This window comes from Xenopus laevis, chromosome 3L (genome assembly GCF_017654675.1).
Source record: "Xenopus laevis strain J_2021 chromosome 3L, Xenopus_laevis_v10.1, whole genome shotgun sequence".
Lineage (NCBI taxonomy): Eukaryota > Metazoa > Chordata > Amphibia > Anura > Pipidae > Xenopus > Xenopus laevis.
This window is the reverse complement of record NC_054375.1, coordinates 33,464,421-33,492,378: the sequence shown is the minus strand read 5'-3', so window position 1 is coordinate 33,492,378 and position 27,958 is coordinate 33,464,421. Positions and strand designations below refer to the sequence as shown.

Here is a 27,958-nt window from a genome sequence, read left to right as displayed (position 1 = left end):
GAAATGAATAAAAACTTTGGGTTTTTATACACTGTGGACAGTATAAATGAATGGTTACATTAGAAACTATTTATTTCCTGGGTAATCAAAAATGGTTATCATTGCAGTTTTGCAGTACTGCTATTTAATTCCGACCTCTGACCAATCTGTAGTAAGTATGTTCTTCCAGTGTCTCCCAGACACCAAAACAGAACACGCAGGTTCAATTCTTCTAATAAAAATGACCTTTGATTCCTCCATTCAATGGGAACTGATGCGAAAGATAAATAATCTCTGTAACATTCTAAATAAAAGATAATTACAGAGGAAAAACATGCCATATGTAATATAGTAATATGATCACTTCCCATTTATCAGAACCCATGTAAAATAGTAATTCCGTTAAGATATTTCTGCTATTAAGAACTGGTAATGCAAAAAAAAAAAAAAACAATCACATGCACTACTGCCAGGTATCAGTGCTATATCATACATGTGCTGGATATAGGTAACTATATCCAAGATGCACTTGGCAATGAGATAAGGGCCTTGTAAGCCCTGTTCATACTAGGATAAGTAACACCCTGATTGTATTTTGCGCATATATTTAAGACACAGTAAAACCAAAGAGGAAGTACATTATAACTGCTACAGGCAGGAGTTGCAGTTGCAGATATGCTGCATTGTTTACAGACATGAAAGTGTCCTGAATAGGGAAATATCATAGTAATTATACATCTAGTATGAGGGTTCACCAAAGGATTGGTTTATTTTCTAACAAAAGTGCCATTATGTGCTCCGTTTAATAGATTAATGCATTATCACTGGGACCCGCCAATGCATACAAACTCCATACAATTATAACTGTCCAATTTAAGATTTGCAAATATAGGTCAGGGTCACAGTTATGATGAGGAGTAACATGAATATATATGAATAGGGGTCACTTGCAATTTTGAACTTTTAATTTGTTAAAGGTGCTCATAAGTCTCATATTATATCATCTACATAAACAAATTCTAGTCTCAACATTAACATGGTTTATTGCAGGCAAGTAAGAACAAGTACTAACTACAATAATATGTTTCATTAATATATATATATACACCTACAGCAGATACAAATGTTTTTGTGCATTCCTATTTGTTTAAATGAGGTAGTTAGGTGTAAGTCACATTGGGAAGAAGTGCAAGGGACCCATGAATTTAAAACTTCCATTGACTAGACTCTCTTTGTACATTGCATCCTGTCCATAAGATGTAAAACTAGATGCCCGTGGCCCCCACATATGATAACCATTTAGTTTGCTCTAATGTTTTAAAATAAAGCTCCCAGAGCAAAAAAAAAGTAAGTTTTTCAAAACTAGAATTAAAGAGTCTATTATATTTTACAACAAACTACATATTATTCCAAGGCTTACAATCCTTCTATTTTACTAACAATATTTACTAACAATAATAAATACATAACATTTTGGGACTCAAACAATAGTGTTAATTCAGTTTCTAAAATTTACTTATAATTCTCAGTCTTGATGACACTTTTTCTTTATTACTATTAAGTACTACCGTATATACTCGAGTATAAGCCGAGTTTTTCAGCCCCCAAAATATGCTGCAAAACGCTACCTCGGCTTATACTCGGGTCAAGCGCAAAAAACGGTCGCCGGCATCTAAGAATAGTTGCCGGCGCCTAAGAATAGTCACCAGCATCAAAGAATAGTCGCCGGCATCCAAGAATAGTCTCCAAGAATATTCGCCGGCGTCCAAGAATGGTCGCCAGCATCCAAAAGCGAGACGCCGACACCTCCAATGGGAGCAGAAACCCTCAATTTTTTGATTGAAACTTACCAGAAGCTGCTGCATTTCTCACCCTCGGCTTATACTCGAGTCAATAAGCTTTCCCAGTTTTTGGAGGTAAAATTAGGTACCTCGGCTTATACTCGGGACGGCTTATACTCGAGTATATACGGTATATTGTATAGTGAAGTTGGGTTAGAAATGTGGCGTGCAAAATATACAAAACCATTGAAAAGAATGTAGCATCTCGGGTAAAAGAAAGCTGAGCTGGTCAAATATGTCTAAAAAGGTGCCTTTCAATTGTGTTAGATTCTAAATTTGAGTAGTTCAGTAAGAGAAGATATTAGTAAGAGCAAAACAAATTGTAATGCTCTCTGTGTTCCTTTCCCTTTATGGAGTCATGTGACCTAAGGTTTATACTGCACCTAAAACAAAATGTCACTCAAAGTGTAAAATCCTATACCACTGTTATATAGATATGAATTAGCAGTCACAGAAATAGTAAATATTCAAACCACACTGGGCAACCTAAAAACAAAGTCATATATTTAAGAAGTGACTCACCTGCACAACAGCACTTTCATTTCCAATACCTGAATCATCAGCATCGATTAAACATTCCACTGGAACATTGTTAGGAGGTTTAAGAAAAGCAAAGTCTCTTTCACTTGGATCCATTGTTACACAGACATCATAAGAGTATGGAAATGGCAAAGTACCAGTATTAAATTGAGGAAGAAATCTATGATCAATTTGGGGGTATGTGCTCAGTGAACTAATTGATGTTGGGGATTTTGATTCTCTGTATTTAGATATGACCGCAGACAGTACAGTCAACATGAAGAGAAAAGAGATCAGTGCTATGGCAATAACCAAGTAAATCTGCATGTTTGATTGGGAGTTTGACTTCATGGGTTGGTTACTAATTTCAGGAAGCACATGCTGAAAATTATTAGCAACTACAAGAGTCAATGTAACAGTGGCTGAGAGAGAGGGCGTCCCATTGTCCTTTACTATCACTACAACTTTGTGCCTCAAAACATCTCTTTCTTGGAAAACTCGAGATGTTCTGATCTCTCCTGTATATTGATCAATGACAAAATGTGATTTTTCTAAATCCTGCCAAAAATAATAAGAGAGCCAAGCATTGTGACCCGAGTCAGCATCCACTGCCACCACTTTAGTCACTAAAGAACCTTGTTCAGAGGAGAAAGGAACCATCTCATATGCTGCAGATCCACCAATATCTGGTGATGGGTAGAGAATAGTTGGCGAATTATCATTCTGGTCAACAATACAAATTTTCAATGCTGCACTGCTATTCAGAGATGGTGATCCATTGTCTTTTGCCATAATTTGGATTTCAAATTCTCTGTCCTGCTCATAATCAAATGATCGCTGTGAATAAATTACACCAGTTACTGGGTTAATAGAGATATAAGAAGTTGAAGAAAGCTCTTCTGTATTGCTGGTGATAATGGTATAGAAAAGTTTTCCATTTTCTTCAGTGTCCTTATCTATTGCTTGGATACTGTATATTGAAGCTCCTGGTTGATTGTTTTCTGGTACATAGACAACATATTTTGATTTCTCAAATACAGGTGGATTGTCATTTATATCCAAAACATCCAATCTGATGGTTTTCTGAAAAGAAAGGGGAGGAGCACCCTTATCTGTAGCTTGAATGGTAATATTGTAGTGTGAGTTTTTTTCTCTATCCAAGGTGCTCGAGGTAACAATTTTGTAGAAGTTTCCAGATGATACCAATAGTTTAAAAGGTACCACACCAATGATTTGGCAGTTAACCTGCCCATTTTCTCCAGAGTCTAGATCATGTGCTTCAATTAATGCGACCACAGTTCCAGATGCAGAATCCTCAGAGATTGGGGTAGTTATTGAGGTAACAGATATCTCTGGAGCATTGTCATTTTCATCTATAATTTCTATTAAGACTTTGGCATGTGAAATTTGGCCACCGCCATCCTGAGCTTGTACAGAAATATCATAATATTTTTCTTCCTCAAAATCAACATTTCCTTTCGTTGTAATTTTTCCATTATTTGGATTAATAGAGAAGATACGGAGCACATGATTAGCAGTTGTGCTAAAAGAGTATGTGATTTGCGAATTGATACCTGCATCTTTATCACTTGCATCAACTTGAAGAACTGAAGAATTGAATGGAATGTTTTCAAGTATGCTTACTTTGTATACTTCTTGTTTGAATACAGGCAAATTGTCATTGATATCAGTAACAGTAATCTTAATTAGAGTTGTACCTGTTTGCACAGGATTTCCACCATCAGATGCTGTTAATATCAGCTCATGGTTGTTTTGTGTTTCTCGGTCTAAACTTGTCTCCAAAATCAATTCTGGATATTTTCTTCCATTAGAGCTGGATTTCTCCCCCAGCTTAAAATAGTTATTGGCACTGAGTCTATATGTCAAAAGGGAATTTATTCCCAAATCGAGATCTTCTGCATTTTGCAAAGCAACTCTTGTCCCTTGTGATGTGTGCTCACTAATTTCTAATTCAGTTTTCTCCTGAGCAAATTTTGGTGCATTATCATTGGTGTCCTTGATGTCAATTCTAACATGGAATATATTTAAAGGATTCTCAATCACAGCATCAAATGTAAGGAAACATTCCTCCCTTGCCCCACACAGAGCTTCTCTGTCTATCCTGTCTGCAACATTTAAATCCCCATTTCCAAGATTTACTCTGAAATATTTGTCTGAAAGGCGTGAAACAATTTTGAGTTTTCTAACTGCAATTTCCTTAACATTTAATCCAAGATCATTTGCTAAATTTCCTATCAATGAGCCTTTTTGTATTTCTTCAAATATGGAATATTGCAGCTGAGCAGAGACTGAATGACATTGGTAGGAAAATAGAAATAAAAATATTACTTGCCATCCTTGTCTGAATCCTTTGTATGTCTGTGTTTGCTGGATTTTCTTTTTAGCCATCCTTTGTGTGAAAAATATCCCAAATATTCTCCTGCTGTATTTGTAATCCAGTTATATACAGAAAAAAGGTAAAATCCACTCCCTATGAAACCAAAATCAGATGAATCTTCTGTATGAGAAGCTAAAATGGTTGTGATCCTTCTGTGTAAACTGAACTATGTCTGATTTACAATGGAACCAATGGATTTTCAAGGTTTCTTAATATTAGTAAACAGCGGCGCTCTGAGGTACAAATGTGGAACTGCAGAAAGTATATAATAGAGATATACCTGAGGAATATTATATATGGTGATTCGACTTGATATTACTGTATAGGCCTTTTTGGATATGTTTGTTTTACATTTTATTATTAATTTAAAAATTTGGGCCTTTTTAAAAATACACACTTATATATGATAATCAGACTTGATATTTCTGTATAGGCCTTCGCAGATATGCAATTATTAAAATTTTATTATGAATACAAAAGTTTGGGCCTTTTTAGAAATAGTAATTTTGTTAAAAATGCTTTATGATAATGGTGAAATATTTGTCAAAGTACACTTAAATAGTAATGCTAGGAAACATATGATCCTTTAGTAAGGAACAGGAAAAATTCATGCAATTTATTTTACTTTTCAAAGTGTCGGAATTCAATGTTCAAATCTGCTGCATTCCCAAATTGTGTGCAATTATAAGAAGTTAACGTACGCTGAATTTACAGCCCTATTCTTTTTAGCTGATATACTTGTGGAATTTTATGTAGAGAAAAAAAGACATTCCATCTGCTACTGGTGTACATGTATACAGACAAGTAAACCTGTGCCTCAAATTATTATAGGTGTCAAAAACTACTTAAATATGTACATGTTCCATATATGTTACAATGCCTAGCTGTGCTCAAGGTTTAACTGCTAGTACAGTACCACTAAGAATACGCAATAACTAAATAAATTAAACCTACATTATTAACACAGCACATGTTATATGATATTATATTATATATTATATTATAGCATATAATGCCATAAAGTTAAGAATTTAGAATGCAAATTGTTCAATTAATACCATGTGATTTATTCAAGATTTTAAACTACAATAATACAAAACCAGGAGTGCCTGTGCCCTATGACCCATAAGCAGACCTGGTGGTACTAAAAGGAGTAAAGTTTGGTCCAGGTGTTGTAACTGAAATAAATCATGATGCTAATGACTTAAAGCACACAGCATAAACTCTGGATACACATCGCTCTCTGTAAAAGTAAATCCTCTAGCCATTTTAGTTCCGCTGGAACAAAAAACAAGTTTTAAAGATCCTGGTATGGAATACAAGGTATTGCTTGCAAGGTATAAAACAAGGCACTTTGTAATATACATACATTTTTTGTACTACCATTTATGAGCGCTAAGCCTTTTATTTTCTCCGGCATCAGACAGCTGAGGCAACAGCCCCTTGCAAAGTAGCAAATGTTTGTGGGTGTGCTCTCTAGTAACAGTAGCAAGAACTTAGTGCAGATGACTACTAGTGACACATAAGAATGACACCGTAATTTAGTAACCATTATTAGTAAAAGTAGGCATTGGGGTAAAGAATTTTCGTGTTTCACCTCCCACAAATGTTTTCACAAAACTGCAATGAAAATTCACCAGCGGGGAAAAAAATTGTCGAGCGTCAAAATTGTTGCGCGCATTAAAATTGTTGTGCATCAAAACTATTCAGATGCCCATTAAAATTAATTGACGAGCGTCAAAATAATTTAGACGCCCATTGACTTCAATGCATTTCGTGAATTTTCCCACAAATTTTTTTTTGCTGTTTTGTGAAATTTTTCAGTTTTGCAAATAATTTCTCTGTTTCACAAATTTTTCATTCAAGCAAAATGGCCCATATTCACCGATCACTAGCCTTCATGTAATACACAGAATCACACAACTGTAAAATATACATTTCTACGAACAATCAAAAGTAATGCTGGGCATTACTTATACAAACATTCATTCACTGAAAAGAAGACAATGACTCACCGGCACAATGTCAGCAGCAGGAACATTTCCCTTAATGCTTTCATTTCCAATACCCGAATCATCAGCATCAATTAAACTTTCAACTGGAACATTGTTCTGATGTTTAAGAATAGCAAAGTCTCTTTCACTTGGATCTAGTGTTACACAGACATCATATGAGTATGGAAATGGCAGAGTACCAGTATTAAATGTAGATAAAAACCTGTGATCAATCTGGGGGTATGTGCTCATAGAACTAATTGATGTTGGGGATTTTGAGTCCCTGTATTTAGATATGACAGAAAACAGTACAGTCAACATGAAGAGAAAAGAGATCAGAGCTATGGCAATAACCAAGTAAATTTGCATGTTTGATTGGGAGTCTGATTTCATGGGTTGGTTACTAATTTCAGGAAGCACATGCTGAAAATTATCAGCAACTACAAGAGTCAGTGAAACAGTGGCTGAGAGAGAGGGTGTCCCATTGTCCTTTACTATCACCACAACTTTGTGCCTCAAAATTTCTCTTTCTTGAAAAACTCGAGATGTTCTGATCTCTCCTGTATATTGATCAATGATAAAATGTGATGTTTCTGAGTCTTGTAAAAAATGATAAGAGAGCCAAGCATTGTGACCTGAGTCAGCATCCACTGCCACCACTTTAGTCACCAAAGAACCTTGTTCAGAGGAAAAAGGAACCATCTCATATGCTGCAGATCCACCAACATCTGATGATGGATAGAGAATACTTGGTGAATTATCATTCTGATCAACAACACAAATTCTCACGATTGCACTGCTGTTTAGAGGGGGAGATCCGTTGTCTTGCACCATGACTTGGATTTGAAATTCTCTGTGCTGCTCATAATCAAATAAATGTTGTGCATAAATAACACCAGTTACTGGGTTAATGGAAACATAAGAAATTGATGGCATCTCATCTGTATTGTTAGTGATGATAGAATACAAAAGTTTTCCATTTTCTACAATGTCCTTATCTATTGCTTGGATACTGTATATTGAGGCACCTGGTTGATTGTTTTCTGGAACATAGGCAACATATGAAGATTTTTCAAATAGAGGTGGATTGTCATTTATATCCAATACATCCAATGTGATGGTTTTTCGAAAAGAAAGGGGAGGAGAGCCTTTATCCATAGCTTGAATGGTAATATTGTAATGTGAGGTGTTTTCTCTATCTAAGTTGCTTGTAGTAATAATTTTGTAAAAGTTTCCAGATGAAGACAGCAGTTTAAAAGGAAATGCACCAATAATTTGACAGTCCACTTCCCCATTTTCTCCAGAGTCAAGATCATGTGCTTTAATTAATGCTACCACAGTGCCAGGGGCTGAATCCTCAGAGATTGGGGTAGTTATTGAGGTGACTGAAATCTCTGGAGCATTGTCATTTTCATCTATAATTTCTATTAAGACTTTGGCATGGGACATTTGGCCACCACCATCCTGTGCTTGTACAGAAATATCAAAATATTTAGCTTCCTCAAAATCCACATTCTCTTTTGTTGTGATTTCTCCATTTCTCTGATTAATAGCAAACATACGGAGCACATTATTTGCAGTTGTACTAAAAGAATATGTGATTTGTGCATTGATACCTGCATCTTTATCACTTGCTTTAACATGAAGGACTGTAGAATTTACTGGTGTGTTTTCATGTATATTTACTTTGTATACTTCTTGTGTGAATATAGGAAAGTTGTCATTGAAATCAGTAACAATAATCTTAATTAGAGTTGTACCTGTTTGCACAGGATTTCCACCATCAGACGCTGTTAATATCAGCTCATGGTTGCTTTGTGTTTCCCGATCTAAACTTGTCTCCAAAATCAGTTCTGGAAATTTTCGGCCATCAGAGCTGGATTTCTCACCCAATATAAAATAATTATTAACACTGAGTCTATATGTCAAAATTGAATTTTTTCCCAAATCGAGATCTTCTGCATTATGCAAAGAAAATCTTGTTCCAGGTGATGTGTGCTCACTAATTTCTAATTCAGTTTTTTCATGAGCAAATGTTGGTGCATTATCATTTATATCCTTAATATCAGTTCTAACATGGAACATATTTAAAGGATTCTCAATCACAACATCAAATGTTAGGAAACATTCCTCTGTTGCTCCACACAGAGCTTCTCTGTCTATCCTGTCTGCAACATTTAAATTCCCATTTCCAACATTTACTCTGAAATATTTCTCTGAAAGGTGTGAGACAATTCTGAGTTTTCTATTAGAAATTTCCTTAACATTTAGCCCAAGATCATTTGCTAAATTTCCTATCAATGAGCCTTTTTGCATTTCTTCAAAAACTGAGTATTGAAGCTGAGCACAGACTGAATGACATTGGTGGGAAAATAACAATAGGAATATTACTTGCCATCCTTGTCTGAATCCTTTGCATGTTTGTGATTTCTGGATTCTCATCTCAGCCACTCTTTGTGTGAACAAATATCCCAAATAATTTCTTGCTGTATTTGAAAAAATAGGTAAAATTCACTCCCCTGTGAAACCAAAATCAGATGTATCTTCCAAATGAGAAGCTAAAATGCTTGTGATCCTTCTTTGCAAACCTGTACACTGTCTGCTTTCTGGAAGTGCCAATGGATCTCCAAGGTTTCTTAATATTAGTGAACAGCGGCGCTTTGAGGCACAAATGTGGAACTGCAGATAATATATACTAGAGATATGCCTAAGCAATATTATATATTGTGAATCGACTTGACATTACTGTCTATGCCTTTTTTGGATATGTTTGTTTTATATTTTATTATTAATATACAAGTTTGGGCCTTTTTAAAAATAGGCACTTTATTAAAAATGCTTTAAGGAGAGAAAGAGAGAACTATTTGCACAATACACATAAATATCCATTTAGTGAACCATGTGACCCCTTAGTAATTAATAGGAAAAATACATGCAATTTCCAAGTTATTGTGCATTTCAAAGTGTCATATGTCAAGCTACAAATCTGCTGCTTTTACAAAATGTGTGCAATTATAAGAAGTTAACTGCTCACGGAATTTACAGCCCCATTCATTTTAGCTAAGATACTTATAGAGAAGAATTATTATATAGAGAAAGAAAGATATTCAATCTTTTACCGATGTACTGTATATATTGTAGACAAGTAAACCTGTGCCTCAAATTAGTAGGTGTAATTTATAGTTGAACTATATGAATCTGTACACATTCCACAATGCCAAGCTGTTGTTGAGTTTATGTAAATCAAGAAGAGAAAGTATGTCCCATCAGTTGCACCTTTCCACTAACTCCATCTGAGAGTCCCAAATAAAAAAAGATAAAACTTAACTTTTACTATAAGTGCTAAAATCGAAATGAACCGAAAAGAAATGTTTAAAAAATAGTTAGGATAGAAAAGGTGTTATGACTCTGGGCCATCAGCTTATGAACGGTTAACACAAACTCTATACTGGGTTGATTATAACAGTTAAGGTGGTCACTGTTAGATCAATTAATGGTGCGGTCAGGTAGGGGCCAACGGCGTGTTTATTAATGATTAGGGCACCGCTAGTATAGGTTTATTACATAGAGTGTGTGCTTGTGAAGTAGGAGGTTAACTCCAAACTGTGGATATCGTCCCAGTGATTAAGTAAGCTTACATAATGTCCAGGTACCACTGGTTACACATATGTGTTTATTACTGGTACTATTAGTGATATCCCCGCAATGGTCGCTTAACCCATTATCTTAACCGAGTTATTTACAGCGGGCAATAAGTATTTTAATTAATCGGTCTCTCAAAACTGAGACCGCACTGCTCACTCTGGATGCGCACAAAAATGTGCAATATCGGTGGAGAATACAATGGATGCCGGCAAGGGAGAGGATTTAGAAGCGCAGGTCACCTGCTTACTCCCACACCTCCCTTTCCTTGCAGTTTTACTGGCACCAGTATACAGTGGATGTCGGCAAGGGGGAGGACTTAATAGCGCAGGTCACCTGCTCACTCCCACACCTCCCTTCCCTTGCAGTTTTCCGGCACCAGTATAGAAGAGATTTATAGCAGCGAGTAGACAGCTGCTTGCGGCGCACAGTTCACTCTTTACCCGCCAGGCCTTCCACCCTTCTGCCCTTTCACCCCAGACCAAGAGTACCATTTCCCTGCCTAATGTTTAAAAAAGTTTCAGCTTGTTGAGGTTAAACTAGTACCACTGTACCAATAAATATACTATACCTAAATCATACAGGTTAAATATAATAGTTACCATCCATACATTTAGCACATAAAACATTTGAAAAAGTCAAGAATCATGAATGCAAATGGTTTATTTAAACAATTGCTATATTATAGTCTGTCAGTTATTAAGTTGTTGTATATGTTTTTAAACTACAACAAAATAAGCAAATGTTGAGGTTAATGTAAATAAAGGAGCAAAGTATGGTTCAGGTCTTGTAACCAATTAGGAATCAGATTTTTGCTTTTAAATAGCGGACCTGAAAATCAAACCTTTCTGCATGGTTGTTATTGTTTAGCAGCAGTAGAGGCTCCTCTTATTACATTATCCCATTTTCACATCTCAGATATCATGTATGATACCTTAAAAAAATAAAACTTACATATACCATGGCCATGTGCCCATTTATTGGTTTGAAACTAGTATGCCTCATATAACAGATAAAACATCAGGCAATTGAATATCAAAAATGACTTTAAGGAGGAACATGGAATAAGCCTGAATATAGTTATACAATTATATGGTGATGGGTAGACATGTCATGTTGACAGTAAACAATATCCCCAATAAGTATGGCACATAGGGTTAAGACAAAAATTATATATCAAAATAACTCACGGAGACCTTTGATTCCCACTCCAGTCAATGTTTTTCACCGTCATTTATTTTGCCACAATATGCCAGTTTCAACTTAGAGTAGGACTACATGGACGTTTTCGGGGAGATCTGATGCGATAAAACGCCTGCAACAAAAATAAGGTAAGTGAATATATTGTTGCATGGTGTTGCAGTATTGATCCGACATGACATGTTTGTCGGATGCAGGTGCTGCACATTGCGTCTGCATCCGACAGTTGTGTCACTTCGGATCAACACCTGGATACCATGCAACAATGCATTCACTTACCTTATTTTTGTCACATGCGACTTGTCGCAGACCTTTTGTCTCAGCACTTCGAATCGTGCTGAAAATGTCAATGTAGTCCTACTCTAACTTACAAAGCCAAAATATTCCTGTGTGGTATATAAAAATACTTATGTCCAAATATCTAAAATTCCTTAAATACAATTCATAGGAATTTTAATTCCAAATACAAAACCATATTTCAAAATCCATGTCCAAGCAATTATTTTGTTACAGACATTAAATTGTTTAAAAAAACAATTCTGTGTTAGAGCTGTAACTATACTTATTGTCACTACTAATGAAAACACATCTTAGCAATACTTGTGTTCAATAATTAACTCATGGTGAGTTAATAATTAATGATGAATAAGTTATACAATATATTCTTGTCAACAGTGTTGGAATCAATATGATTCCCTGAATTGTATGTACCGGTATAAGAATAATATATTTGGTTTTAAGCATTGCAATGTCCTAAAGCATAAAGTTGGTTAAGGTATTCTAGATACACAGCCTACAGATATATGGGAACTAATTAGAAGTTAGTTAGAAGACTTTTGAGCTAGAAGTTTGAGTTAGAAGACTTCTAAAATATTGCCTTTTGAGCCATTTATTCATTATATCATTCTTAAAAGAGTTGCTTAGTTTAAGGATATAAAATAACATGTTATTGTTTTATATAAGATATGAATACCATATAAATGGTAGATATTCAAATTGAAGCCATGCCTACCAATTCCACACACATAAATGCACACAAAAATAGAACCTAGTGACTCACCTGCACAATGTCACCAGCAGGAGCAGTCCCTTCAACACTTTCAGTTCCAACCCCAGAATCATCAGCATCAATTAAATTTTCAACTGGGACATTGTTATGAGGTTTCAGAAGAGCAAAATTATGTTCACTTGGGTCCAGAGATACACAGACATCATAAGAGTAAGGGAGAGGCAAAGTACCAAAATTAAATTGAGGAATAAAACTATGATCTATTTGGGGATATGTGGCCATTGAGCTAAATGATGTAGATGTTTTTGATTCTCTGTATTTAGATATGACAGCAAATATCACAGTCAACATGAAGAGAAAAGAGATCAGAGCTATGGCAATGACCAAGTAAATTTGCATGTTTGACTGAGAATCTGATTTCATGGGTTGGTTACTAATTTCAGGAAGCACATGCTGAAAATTATCAGCAACTATAAGAGTCAGTGTAACAGTGGCTGAGAGAGAGGGTGTCCCATTGTCCTTTACTATCACCACAACTTTGTGCCTCAAAATGTCTCTTTCTTGAAAAACTCGAGATGTTCTGATTTCTCCTGTATATTGATCAATGATAAAATGTGATGTTTCCGAATCCTGCAAAAAATGATAAGAGAGCCAACCATTGTGACCTGAGTCAGTGTCTACTGCCACCACTTTAGTCACTAAAGTCCCGTGTTCAGAGGAAAAGTGAACCATCTCAAAAGCTGAAGATCCACCAACATCTGGTGAGGGGTAGAGAATTGTTGGTGAATTATCATTCTGGTCAACAATGCAAATCCTCACCATTGTTCTGCTGTTCAGAGACGGTGACCCATTGTCCTTGGCCATGATTTGGATATGAAATTCTCTGTCCTGTTCATAATCAAATGACTGCAATGCATAAATAACCCCAGTTACAGGGTTAATAGAAATATAAGAGACAGAACTAAACTCTTCTGTGTTGTTATTAATAATGGAATAGACAACTTTCCCATTATCTTCGGTGTCCTTATCCATTGCTTGGATACTGTATATTGATGCTCCTGGTTGATTATTTTCTGTTACATAGATAACATAACTGGATTTTTCAAAGTTTGGTGGATTGTCATTGATATCTAAAACATCCAGTCTGATAGTTTTCAGAGAAGAAAGTGGTGGAGAGCCTTGGTCTGTAGCCTGAATAGTGATATTATAATGAGGAGTTTTTTCTCTGTCCAACGTGCTTGTTGTAATGATTTTGTAGAAGTTTCCAGATGAAGCCAATAATTTAAACTGAATCGCATCTATTATTTCACAATCAATTTCCCCATTTTTTCCAGAATCCAGATCATGTGCTTTAATTAATGCTACTACAGTGCCAATTGGAGAATCCTCAGAGATGGGGTTGGTTATTGAGGAAACCGATATCCGTGGAGCATTGTCATTTTCATCCATAACTTGTATTAAGACTTTAGCACGTGAAACTAAGCCACTGCCATCCTGAGCTTGAACAGAAATATCATAATACTTTACCTCCTCAAAATCCACATTTCCTTTTGTTGTAATTTCTCCAGTATTTGAGTTGATAGCGAATATACGGAGCACATTAGTTGCAGTTGTGCTAAAAGAGTATGTTATTTGTGCATTTATACCTTCATCTTTGTCACTTGCCTTAACGTGAAGAACTGTAGAATGTATTGGGATGTTTTCATTTATATTCACTTTGTATATTTCTTGTGTGAATACAGGTAAATTATCATTGAAATCAGTCACAGTAATCTTAATGAGGATTGTACCTGTTAGCACAGGATTTCCGCCATCAGACGCTGATAATATCAGCTCATGGTTGCTTTGTGTTTCTCGATCTAAACTTGTCTCCAAAATCAATTCTGGAAATATTCTCCCATTATTGCTCTTTTTCTCCCCTAGTACAAAATGTTTATTGGCACTGAGTTTGTAGGTCAACATAGAATTTACTCCCACATCCAGATCTTCTGCATTTTGTAAAGGAAATGTTGCTCCTGGTGAGGTGTGCTCACTAATTTCTAGCTCAGTTTTTTCTTGAATAAATCTTGGGGTATTATCATTTATATCCTTAATGTCAACCCTAACATGGAAAATATTTAGAGGATTCTCGATCACAGCATCAAATGTAAGAAAACATTCCTCTGTTGCCTCACACAGAGCCTCTCTGTCTATCCTGTCTGCAACATTTAAATTCCCATTTTCAGAATTAACAATGAAATATGTCTCAGACAGCTGAGAATCAATTCTAAATTTTCTAGCTGCAATTTCCTTAACATTTATTCCAAGATCATTAGCTATATTCCCTATTATTGAGCCTTTTTGCATTTCTTCAAAAATGGAGTAATGAAGCTGCCCAGAGACTGAATGAGAAAGACAGGAAAATAGAAATGAAAACATTACTTGCCACATGAATCCTTTAAATATTTGTGTTTGCTGGACATCCCTCTCAGCCATTCTTTGCATCAGAAATATCCAAACAGACAATTATTGCTGTATTTGTATTCCAGTTAGAGGCAAACCAGTTATAATCCACTTCCCAAGACACCACACACAAATGAATCCTTTGTATCAAAAGCTAAAATCATTGTGAACCCTCCTTGCAAATCTGAACATTGGATCTCCAAGGCTTCTTAATATTAGTGAACAGCGGCGCTGTGAGGCACAAATGTGGAACTGCAGATGTGTTAGAAAAAATTAAACTGTAATATTGTGCATAGTTTGTAAATAAATCTTGAATGAAGATTCTTGATGAATTATTTTAAAGTCTTAATTTTTGATACTTAGAAAATAATGATTTTATCATATTAATTGTAATTGTAATTATGTTAACAAAGTATGACCCTTTAATCTGTGGCTTGGCGATCTATGATATCTATAGCTATAGCCCAGTAAAAGTATATAGTTGAGTAAAGACTACATAAAAGGTTCATATTTGTGTTTGTCTTTCCAGCTGACACAAGGTCATTCATTCTGATTAAAGAAAATTGGTTCCGCCTAAATATTCGGAAAGTTTTTTTTACAGTGAGCACTGTGAAGATGTGTCAGATTAAATATAAAATTGTCCTTATAGTAGTCATCCGTGTGTTCAGTGCTTCTCAATGAGCCGCAGTCCCCATGCCAGATTGCAAGGATTCCAAGTTAATCAAAAATAGCTGGAGAGCACACCTTTATGTTTAAAAGGTTTTCATTTTTATTTTGCAGACACTCCTGCACGTGCAGGAGTGTCTGCGAAATAAAAATGAAAACCTTTTAAACATAAAAGTGTGCTCTCTGATTTACTGTGAAGATGTGGAATTCTCTCTCTCTGATACATTAGATAGCTTTAAGAACGGGTTGGATGGCTATTTAACAAGTGAGGGAATACAGGGTTATGGAAGATAGCTCAGAGTCAGGCAAGGCCAGCCAGGCACCCTAGGCAACCTGGATGGCCGCATCGACAACTTGGTGTGCGCGTGCATGAATGGACGCTGACACGCATGCACAAACGGATGCTGGCACGCATGCCCGAATAGATGCTGGCGCACATGCGAGAGCTGACGCCCGAAAGTTCAGAGAGGAGAGAGGGGACCCGACTAGGGGTAGGCAGGCGACAGAGAAGGTATGTGCCTACTCTGCCTACCCCTAGTACCGGCACTGAGATAGCGCATAGTACAATTTGATCCAGAGACTAGTCCGATTTTGGAGACAGGAAGGAGTTTACTTAAAAAAAAGATGATAGGCGTGTGTCTTTTTTTCAACCTGACTTACTATGTTACTATAACCGTGTTACTATATATATATATATATATATATATATATATATATATATATATATATATAATCACTGCATTAAAAGGCAGAACATTTGTATCATTCACAGAAGTCCTTAAACTTTAAGGCATATTTTTCAAGATATTTAGCTATAAACATCCCTTTGTGGTTCATTATTAGTTGGGCCCCACTCATCCAATGGGGGGGAAGGGGTGTGGGACAACACATGATGGCATGTTGGCAACAGGTATCAAGGGTTTTTCAATATAAGGAAAAACATTCATCTTAACATATTTGGCCTTCAGACCACCCCACCAGCTTGGTACCTTATGCTCCATTTATTGAACTAGCCACAAGCAATGGAACTATAATTAGAAAATGGAGTGTGGGACCCCATTAACATGTGTTGGATTTCAAATATGACTGCTGTTACATATGCTATTATATTGCTTTTACACCAATACTTATAAGCCATGGTCCCACTACAGATGTAAATCAATTGCCCCAGACAGTAAATTATAGAATAGGGATTCATATTTATAAATGTGTAAAATGTAATGTAAACTATAACACAAGAAAAAAATGTAAGTTATTTTTAGAAACTTCGCTTTGTAAAACAAGCTATAATATACAAGCACAAGCCATACAACTACACCTTGTTTTCACTTATTTTGGACATGCTTGACTTTCTTTACCTACACTTCAGTGGCAGGTCTATTAATATATACTACTTTGTTGTACATTCTGTTATCATTTTGCCTATTTTGGCATACACACTTTTATAAATAGTGCATCCAGGACCATTACATTTGAAATGAATGGCAAAGAGGAAACAGTATAAAAACAAAGGTTTATAAATATGCTCCTAAGGGTTCTTACAGCTTTATAAATTGTAAATCCATGCAATTAGTTCTATATGTTTTTTAGTTTATAAAAATCTTACACCTCTCCATGTAAAGTAAGTGTCAACCAATGTTAGCAGTTATGTGGATAGTAACTCGTAACAAGTGACAATTGCTTTGTAGTCAAAAACTGTATATAGATAAGCATTGTAGCCTTCTCAAACTGTAATCATACACATAAAATGAATGACCTAAAATATTTTACATATACCTAAGCCTGGACCTACTACCCTATTTACTATTTCTATTGATGGCATGCTCATTAATCCTGCCAACTCAGCTCGCTGTCTGGGGGTAATCTTTGACTCTATCCTTCTCGGATCATATTAACACCACTGTCAAAACCTGTCACTTTTTCTTACGCAAGAAAATTGCCAAAATCCGTCCCTTCCTTTCACCTGCTACTGCCAAGACGCTCATGTATGCTCTCATCCTATCCAGACTAGATTACTTTAACCTTCTACTAACTGGCCTCCCTAACTCCCATCTCTCCCCTTTACAGTCTGTATTAAAAACTGCTGCTAGAATTATCATCCTCTCATCCAAAAGGGTACAGGCCCCTCCGCTGCTGAAGTCCTTATTATGGCTTCTTTTAAAACAAAGAATAACTTATAAACTCCTCCTCATAACCTTCAAAGCCCTTCATTCCTCTGCACCTAACTACATCTCATCTCTTGTTTCTGGCTGAAACCTCCGCTCCTCTCAGGGAAACCGCTTGGTTGTACCCCCCACTACTACTGCTGTTTCCCGTATCAAACCTTTCTCTCTTGCGACTCCTTATATTTGGAATGCCATTCCTGAATCTCTCAGGAGAGAATCCTCCTTCAGTGTTTTTAAAACAAAACTCAAAGACTACCTCTGGGAGCACCTGGATAACACCTGAACTGGGAACTGGCACTTATATAACAGTGTAACAAACTGTAACCTACAGCACCTTAATACCCCTCTGAATTGTGTCTGTATGTTACCCTCCCATTTAGACTGTAAGCCCTATGGGGTAGGGTCCTCTAGCCTTTTGTTTCCTTGACACTGAGGACTTAATCTATATTGTAATTATATTTTATATTTATGTGAATTGTATTTCTAATAATGCACTTATTGTTACTTTTTATTTCAATGACCCCTTGTTTGTTACTACTAATTTATTGTTTTGCTGTACAGTGCTTTGCCCTCAAGGAGTGCTATACAAATTAAAATATACATACATATCTACTTTGTTCCCCAATAAAGATATGAGGAGTGCTTCTAGTTTCTAGCAGCACAATGTTATGTAACTTAAAAGTATATCATATCTTCATAAACAAAAGTAAAATGTGGAAATTAGAACAAATAGATAACATTTTAAAAAAAATCATGGTACAAAATGCTAACTCACTTGTCCAATGCCAGCAGTTTGTTTTACACTTTCATTTCCAATTCCCGAATCATCAGCTTCAATTAAATTTTCAACTGGGACATTGTTATGAGGTTTAAGAAGAGAAAAGTTATGTTCACTTGGGTCCAGAGATACACAAACATCATAAGAGTATGGCAGTGGTAAAGTACCAGTGTTAAATTGAGGAATAAAACTGTGATCAATCTGGGGATATGTGGCCATTGAGCTAAATGATGTAGACATTTTTGATTCTCTGTATTTAGATATGACAGCAGACATCACAGTCAACATGAAGAGAAAAGAGATCAGTGCGATTGCGATTACTAAGTAAATTTGCATGTTTGATTGAGAGTCTGTTTTCGTAGATTTGTTACTTATTTCAGGAAGCACATACTGAAAATTATCAGCAACTATAAGAGTCAGTGTAACAGTGGCTGAGAGAGAGGGTGTCCCATTGTCCTTGACTATCACCACAAATTTGTGTCTCAAAATATCTCTTTCTCGAAAAACTCGAGATGTTCTGATCTCTCCTGTATATTGATCAATACCAAAATGTGATGTTTCAGAGTCTTGTAAAAAATGATAAGAGAGCCAAGCATTGTGACCTGAGTCAGCATCAACTGCCACCACTTTAGTCACTAAGGATCCTTGTTCAGAGGAGAAAGGAACCATCTCATATGCTGTAGAACCACCATCTGGTGATGGGAAGAGAATGGTTGGTGAATTATCATTCTGGTCAACAATGCAAATCCTCACAATTGCACTGCTGTTCAGAGCTGGTGATCCATTGTCTCTGGACATGATTTGGATAAGAAATTCTCTGTCCTGTTCATAATCAAATGACTGCAATGCATAAATATCTCCTGTTAGAGAGTTGATAGAAACATAGGAGATTGAAGAAAACTCTTCTGTGTTTTTGGTAACAATAGAATAGACAACTTTACCATTTTCTTCCATGTCCTCATCTATTGCTTGGATACTATATATTGAAGCTCCTGGTTGATTATTTTCCATTACATAGGCAACATAATTGGATTTTTCAAATTGAGGTGGATTGTCATTAATATCTAATATATCCAATCTGATAGTTTTCAAATAAGAAAGTGGTGGAGAGCCTTTGTCTGTAGCCTGAATGGTGATATCATAATGTGGAGTTTTTTCTCTGTCCAAAGTGCTTGTTGTAATGATTTTATAGAAGTTTCCAGATGAAGACATTAATGTAAAAGGCATTACACCTATAATTTCACAGTTCACCTCCCCATTTTCTCCAGAATCAAGATCATGTGCTTTAATTAGTGCTACTGCAGTTCCAGTTGGAGAATCCTCAGAGATGGGGTTTGTTATTGAGGTAACAGATATCTGTGGAGCATTGTCATTTTCATCTATAATTTGTATTAAGACTTTGGAATGGGAAACTAGGCCACCACCATCCTCAGCTTCTATAGAAATATCATAATACTTTACCTCCTCAAAATCCACATTTGCTTTGGTTGTCATTTCTCCAGTATTTGGATCAATAGCAAATATACGAAGCACATTGTTTGCAGTTGTGCTAAAAGAGTATCTAACTTGTGCGTTGATACCTGCATCTTTATCACTTGCGTTAACTTGAAGAACTGTAGAATGTATTGGGATGTTTTCATGTATATTAACTTTGTATACTTCTTGTGTAAAAACAGGAAAATTGTCATTTATATCAGTAACAGTAATCTTAATTAGAGTTGCACCTGTTTGAACAGGATTTCCACCATCAGATGCTGTCAACATCAGTTCATGGTTACTTTGTGTTTCTCGATCCAAACTTGTCTCCAAAATTAGTTCTGGAAATATTCTTCCATCATTGCTTCTTTTCTCTCCCAAAATAAAATGTTTATTAGCACTAAGTTTATAGGTCAAAAATGAATTCATGCCCACATCTGAATCGTCTGCCTTTCTTAAAACAAAATGTACCCCAGGTGAGGTGGATTCACTAATTTCTAAATCAACAGTCTCGTAAACAAATCTTGGTTGATTATCATTTATATCCTTAATGTCAACCCTAACATGGAAAATATTTAGAGGATTCTCCACCACTGCATCAAATGTAAGAAAACATTCCTCTGTTGCCCCACACAGAGCCTCTCTGTCTATCCTGTCTGCAACATTTAAATTTCCATTTCCAAGATTAACACTAAAATATGTTTCAGAGAGCTGTGAGACAATTCTGAGTTTTCTAGCTGAAATTTCCTTAATATTTAATCCAAGATCATTTGCTATATTCCCTATTGTTGTGCCTTTTTGCATTTCTTCAAAAATGGAGTAATGAATCTGACCTGAGGCTGGATGAGAAAAACATGAAAACAGGAATGAAAACATTACTTGCCACCTCAATCCTTTAAATCTTTGTGTTTGCTGGACAATCCTCTCAGCCATTCTTTGCATCAGAAATATCCAAACAGTGTTTGCAATCCAGATAGAGGCAAACCAAGTAAAATCCCCTTGCTAATGACACCACCAGTACATGAATCCTCTGTATCAGAATCTAAAATGATTGTGATTCCTTCTTACAGATCTGCACAATATCTGCTTTCTGGCAGTACCAATGGATCTCCAAGGTTTAATATTGGTGAACAGCGGCGCTCTGAGGCACAAAAATGGAACTGCAGATAATACTCAAAATTCAATTTTCAGCATACTATGCCAAAATAAATAAATCTTAATTAATATTAATTGATTGATCTTGATTAATAAGAAACTGAGCCATGCATTTATAAATCATTGATTTATGGCATAGTAATATACAGTATTACTAGTGAAAAGAATTAAGTGAAAGAAAATTTAAACTGTCTTGGATTTGGTCACTGTATTTGTTGAACGAAATGCAAATATTACATATTACAGCCTATAATATGTTTACTTTACACTATATGAAAATGAGTAAACTATCTAGCAAAAGTAATATTCAGTAGTTAAAAAGTTCTACTGTTCATAAAAATGTGCACCAAGTTACTTTGACAAGAAGATTCATAACCCCTTAGTTGCAAGAGTTAAAGGTGTAAGAAAATTCTCATGACAAAGAGTGATGAGTAAATCTGTCCTATTTCGCTGAAACATTTGCGAAACTGCAAGAAAAATTAGCAAAATGCTTTGAAGTCCATTTTTGACGTGACCATTTTTTTTATGTGTGTGACAATTTTATCCCAATTTTTTGTCTCTGTGACTTTTTTGTCTAAATGGTTTAAAGTCAATTGACATTTTTTCTTATGGTGACTTTTTTGTCTCAGTGACAATTTTGTCATGGTGACTTTTTTGCAAAATCTTTCAATGCGAATTCCTGCCACAGTTTCACAAAAATTTTTACAGATGGCTAGTGCATAATTTCACCGCTAATCCATGCCTGGTGAAAAAAACAAATTGTAATTTTCATTTTATTTTAAATCTTTATCATTACTGATAATTTACAATTGTTATTTTCATGCAATTCCCAATAAACTGTAGTTTAAAAGTAAGACACGATTTAAATGATTCATATTGCCCTTAATTAGATCTTTCCTAACCTTATATTTTTGAAGACCTAAGTAAAATATTTGTATTACAAACAGGATGTTATAAATACCACACTAAATGAAACACATTTTGGTGAAATTTTCAGTTTCATTTTTTTTTCGTAGTTTTCCAAAAAAAATTGTATAGAGAAATGTGCCAGTTTCGCTCATCGCTATTAATAAATTGAAAGGCCAAAAATTTATGCAATTAGTTTTTATATGTTTTTAAGTTTATCTCACATTTCTCCATATAGAGTTTACTTTTTGCTCTGTAATGTCAGGTGGGTAGAGCTTCCTTATTGGACTGGCTGTGATCCATGCTTACCCCTAGCTTGGTAGATGTATCTTATATATCTATCTATAAATATCATCCTAATAATTAAAAAACACAAATACCAGTTGGAGGACATTTGTTTATGGATAAACATAATGCTGTTAGCCTGCACTGAATAGACCTGCAACAACTACAAGCACCTTTCCAGAAGGCAATAGAAAACAGTTACTACTTAGAAATGAAGCTACATGGATTACATTATTAAACATCACAAAACCAATGTGTATGAAATAATACTAGTTTTCCTTTACAGACTGACTTTAATCTCTGGGCCTACCATGTTACAATATAAACTATGTTACTTATACTTATATTTAATGTTGTTTTACTAATGATTGGTGCTTAACAAGTTAACAAGTGTGCGTATGATTCTTATGCTTTAGAAGAAATTTGGATAGATCCTTAGAGGTAATATCGTTTATAACTATAACACACACAGCTGGCCACCAAAAGGAGCTGGTGTTGTGGGTTATATGATAGGGTTCTCTAATAGAGAAATGTGCAATATCTCCATGAAAAACAATAACAAATCAAGCTCTGGCGACTTTTTCAGGAACTCAATGCTATCAAAAAGATGATGCCACGTAAAACACCAGGAAGTGTCAGTAACTCATGGAGAAATATGATTTTACTTTGTTCTGACAAACTGTTCCATACAAGGCTTTGCAGCTATCTCATACTCATACACATAAAATAAACATCCAGTTTTTTTTTATATATCTACTACATATGTGCTACATGTTTTTAAAACAGCTCAAGAGGTATTTTGTTATGATCCAGAAATGCTATATAACTGGAATGCAAATCTTTATTAACAATAGATGTAAAAATCAGCCACATAAAAAGCATCTTTTAAAAAGTCACACGCTAAATATGGTAACTCACCTGCCCAATGCCAGCAGTTTCTTTTAAACCTATTCCTGAATCATCAGCATCGATTAAACTGTCAATTGGGACATTGTTATGAGGTTTAAGAAGAGCAAAGTTATGTTCACTTGGGTCCAGAGATACACAGACATCATAAGAGTATGGCAGTGGCAAAGAACCAGTATTAAATTGAGGAATAAAACTGTGATCTATTTGAGGATATGTGGCCATTGAGCTAAATGATGTAGATGTTTTTGATTCTCTGTATTTAGATATGACAGCAAACATCACAGTCAACATAAAGAGAAAAGAGATCAGAGCTATGGCGATTACCAAGTAAATTTGCATGTTTGATTGAGAGTCTGATTTCATAGATTTGTTACTAATTTCAGGAAGCACATGCTGATAATTGTCAGCAACTACAAGAGTCAGTGAAACAGTGGCTGAGAGAGATGGTGTCCCATTGTCTTTCACTATCACCACAACTTTGTGCCTCAAAACATCTCTTTCTTGAAAAACTCTAGATGTTCTGATCTATCCTGTATATTGATCAATGACAAAATGTGATGTTTCTGAATCCTGCCAAAAATGATAAGAGAGCCAAGCATTGTGGCCTGAGTCAGCATCTATTGCCACCACTTTGGTCACTAATGAACCTTGTTCAGAGGAGAAAGGAACCATTTCATAAACTGAAGAACTACCACCATCTGGTGATGGGTAGAGAATTGTTGGTGAATTATCATTCAGGTCAACAATGCAAATCTTTACCATTGCACTGCTGTTCAGAGCTGGAGCCCCATTGTCCTTAGCCATAATTTGGATATGAAATTCTCTATCCTGTTCATAATTGAATGGCTGCAATGCATAAATCACCCCAGTTACAGGGTTAATAGAAATATAAGAGATTGAAGGCATCTCCTCAGTGTTGTTTGTAGTAATGGAGTAGACAACTTTACCATTTTCTTCAGTGTCCTTATCTTTTGCATGGATACTGTATATTGAAGCTCCTGGTTGATTATTTTCTGTAACATAGGCAACAAAATTGGATTTTTCGAATTCAGGTGGATTGTCGTTGATATCTAAAATATCCAGTCTAATAGTTTTCAAAGACGAAAGTGGTGGAGAGCCTTTGTCTGTAGCCTGAATGGTGATATTATAATAAGGAGTTTTTTCTCTGTCCAAAGTGCTTGTTGTAATGATTTTGTAGAAGGTTCCTGATGAAGACAATAATTTAAAAGGCATAAAACCTATTATTTTACAATCAACCTCCCCATTTTCTCCAGAATCCAAATCATGGGCTTTAATCAATGCAACCACAGTGGCAGTTGGAGAATCTTCAGAGATTGGGGTAGTTATTGAAGTAACTGATATTTCTGGAGCATTGTCATTTTCATCTACAATTTGTATTAAGACTTTGGCATGGGAAGCTAAGCTACCACCATCCTGAGCTTGGACAGAAATATCATAATACTTTACTTCCTCAAAATCCACAAGTCCTTTAGTTATGATTTCTCCATTTGTTGGATTAATAGCAAATATACGGAGCACATTAGTTGCAGTTGTGCTAAAAGAGTATGTGATATAGGCATTAATACCTTCATCTTTATCACTTGCTCTGACATGAAGAATTGTAGAGTTAAATGGGATGTTTTCAGGTATGCTAACTTTGTATATTTCCTGTGTGAACACAGGAAAATTGTCATTGAAATCAGTCACAGTAATCATAATTAGAGTTGTACCTGTTTGCACAGGATTTCCGCCATCAGACGCAGTTAATATCAGCTCATGGTTGCTTTGTGTTTCCCGATCTAAACTTGTCTCCAAAATCAGTTCTGGAAATGTTCTTCCATTTTTCTCCCCTAGTACAAAATGCTTATTTGCACTGAGTTTATAGGCCAACATAGAATTTATCCCCAAATCCAGATCTTCTGCATTTTGCAAAAGGAATTTTGTTCCTGTTGAGGTGTATTCACTAATTTCTAGCTCAGTTTTCTCTTGTACAAATCTTGGTGCATTATCATTTATGTCCTTAATGTCAATCTTAACATGGTAAATATTTAAAGGATTTTCAATCACAGCATCAAAGGTTAGAAAGCATTCCTCAGTTGCCCCACATAAAGCCTCTCTGTCTATCCTGTCTGCAACATTCAAATTCCCATTTCCAAGATTAACACTGAAATATTTCTCAGAGAGCTGAGAAACAATTCTGAGTTTTCTAGCTGCAATTTCCTTAATATTCAATCCAAGATCATTTGCTAAATTTCCTACTGTTGAGCCTTTTTGCATTTCTTCAAAAATAGAGTAATGAATCTGACCTGAGACTGAATGATAAAGACAGGAACATAGGAATGAAAACATTACTTGCCATCTGAATCCTTTAAATCTTTGTGTTTGCTGGACAGCCCTTTCAGCCATTCTTTGCCACAGAAATATCCTAACAGAAAATTCTTGCTGTATTTGTAATCCAATGAGACAGAAGCAAACCAGGTAAAATCCACGTCCTAACAGTATCACCACCAGCAAATGAATCCTTTGTACCAGAATCAAAAATGATTGTGATTCCTCCTTGCAAACCTGGACTATGTCTGCTTTCTGGCAGTACCAATGGAGCTTCAAGGTTTCTCAATATTTAGTGAACAGCGGCGCTGTGAGGCACAAATGTGGAACTGCAGATAATATATTTAAATAAAGTAATCTTGACTATAGTTATAAATAAATCTTATTAATGTTTTATTTCAGAGTATTCATTTTAAAAAATAAGAAGTGATTTGATATCCGCATTTGAATAAAAGAATATTCATGCTATATTGGATTTAGTTACCGTATTTGTTGAAGGAAATGCAAATACACATATAGTCATACCACAGTGTAAAATCACAGATTTACTGTATATGTAAAACATCTGGCAAAAATAATATTAAGTAGCTTTTTAACAGTACTGCTAATATTAACATTATTAAAAAAAAAAGTGTTGCACAGAAATATTTAAAATTAAATTTATTTCACCAAGTTACCATAGGCATGAGTACAAATGCAGATGTTAAATACTTAGTTGCAAGGATTACAATTATAAGGGAGGCCATATGACAAGAGTTGCCAACACATTTAACCCAAATAGAGGAAAAAAGCTTTGTCAAACTTGTACAGTATCAGAGAAATTTGGCACTTTTGTATTGGAAGTGATCAACACTAATAGACTAACCAAATACTAAGAAAAGCATGTGTCCTCATTATAATCCTTTCTATGTAGGTACTGCTGTTTTGAGAGTGTTTGATGCCAGCAATAAAGTATAGCATCACAGTTTATCTTAACCGTTAATTTACAACATGGTTATTTTCATACTATTCTCTATAGACTGTAGATTTAGGGGGGTATTTACCAAAATCTAAATACATCTCATCATTTAAATTAAAAAAGCTGGACCAAACTCCCATTCCCGATTTTGCTTTATTTATCAATAAAATAACTCAAATAAATTGGATCGGGAAAAAACCCGGTAAAATTGTGCGATTGTTTAAGCATTTTTTTCCTGGTTGGTGAAATTATTTCGGGTTTTTGCCTGAAAACCCTGAACAAATATTATTGGCCTAAACTCAGCGCAAACCTCGATAAATACCAATTGGGATAGGGACATCTCACAATGACTTATACATGACCTTGACAGGTCTGAGATGGCGGATTTTCAGATTCAGACTTTTTGCAGCATCGGGGTATAACAAATCTCGAAAAAAAGATTTTTCCATGAAAAACTTGAGTATTTGCCCCAAAAAGCCAGAATTTTGAACCATAAATTTGAGGTTTAGTAAATAACTTTTAGTCAAACTTAGACAATATTTAAACACTATAATATATTCTGATTTGATGCTTTAAGACATTAAATATTGTATGTTGTATCTGGGTGAGGAGCACACATTTTGCTATTCCATAATAATATAATATTCATCTCAACATATTTGGACTTTAGTGTAGCCCATCCTGTTGAGCCAGCATACCCATTTGAGACCTTAAATTCTGTTCATGCTCATAAACATGCCTACGATATATCATTTTTGTCGCTGTTACTTATTGTATGTTATTAGACCTTTCTAACCTTATATAACAAACAGTTTTATTGCAGATGAAGCAACAGTTTCTGTTGCCTAGTGAAAAAAATGCACACCTGGCGGAACGGGGAAAATAACAATGTTAAAAAATGTTAAAAAGGAACATGGAGCGTTTTCCAGAATGATTCGCACAGTGAAAATATTTGCCCTGCTCATGGCTATATTTATAAAGCTGGACAAGAGTGGTGAACTTTATGATCAAACAGAATTGCAATTTCTATGTTTGCTAATATTTATGTGAATACTCTGTTTTTGAGTTACGCCACGACTTTGGTGGCAAATTTAAATTACTGTCAACACTATTTCCGTTCACAACAACCTCAGACAGTGGGCAGACACCCGTCTCAATTAAGAGCCATTTGCAAAACGTAGTGCGCAATGTGAATTCGCAAAAACCAGAAAAGACGGGCACAACAGTGCAATATTTTAACATTCAGTTAAAAACATGGGCAATACAAACATTTGCAAATAAATATGCGCTGCGCAAACTTTATAAATA

At 35.4% G+C, this 27,958-nt stretch overlaps 1 protein-coding gene across 23 annotated transcripts in view; it reads right to left on the bottom strand.

Annotated features, from left to right (window-relative positions):
• Window positions 1-27,958, bottom strand: part of LOC108710881 (protocadherin gamma-B5) — a 234,383-nt gene that overhangs the window by 95,712 nt on the left and 110,713 nt on the right. For 2 of the 23 annotated variants that reach the window (XM_041586105.1, XM_041586108.1), the window contains exon 1: window positions 12,634-15,216. The exons of 18 other annotated variants lie outside the window; for them this stretch is intronic. In XM_041586105.1, the coding sequence (XP_041442039.1) occupies window positions 12,634-15,066 (2,433 nt within the window). In that variant the 5' untranslated portion in view covers window positions 15,067-15,216. Of the gene's footprint in view, window positions 1-2,342; window positions 5,643-6,752; window positions 9,319-12,633; window positions 15,217-27,958 lie in introns of those variants that run through there. 3 more of the 23 variants (XM_041586129.1, XM_041586133.1, XM_041586118.1) reach the window with 2 other exon arrangements.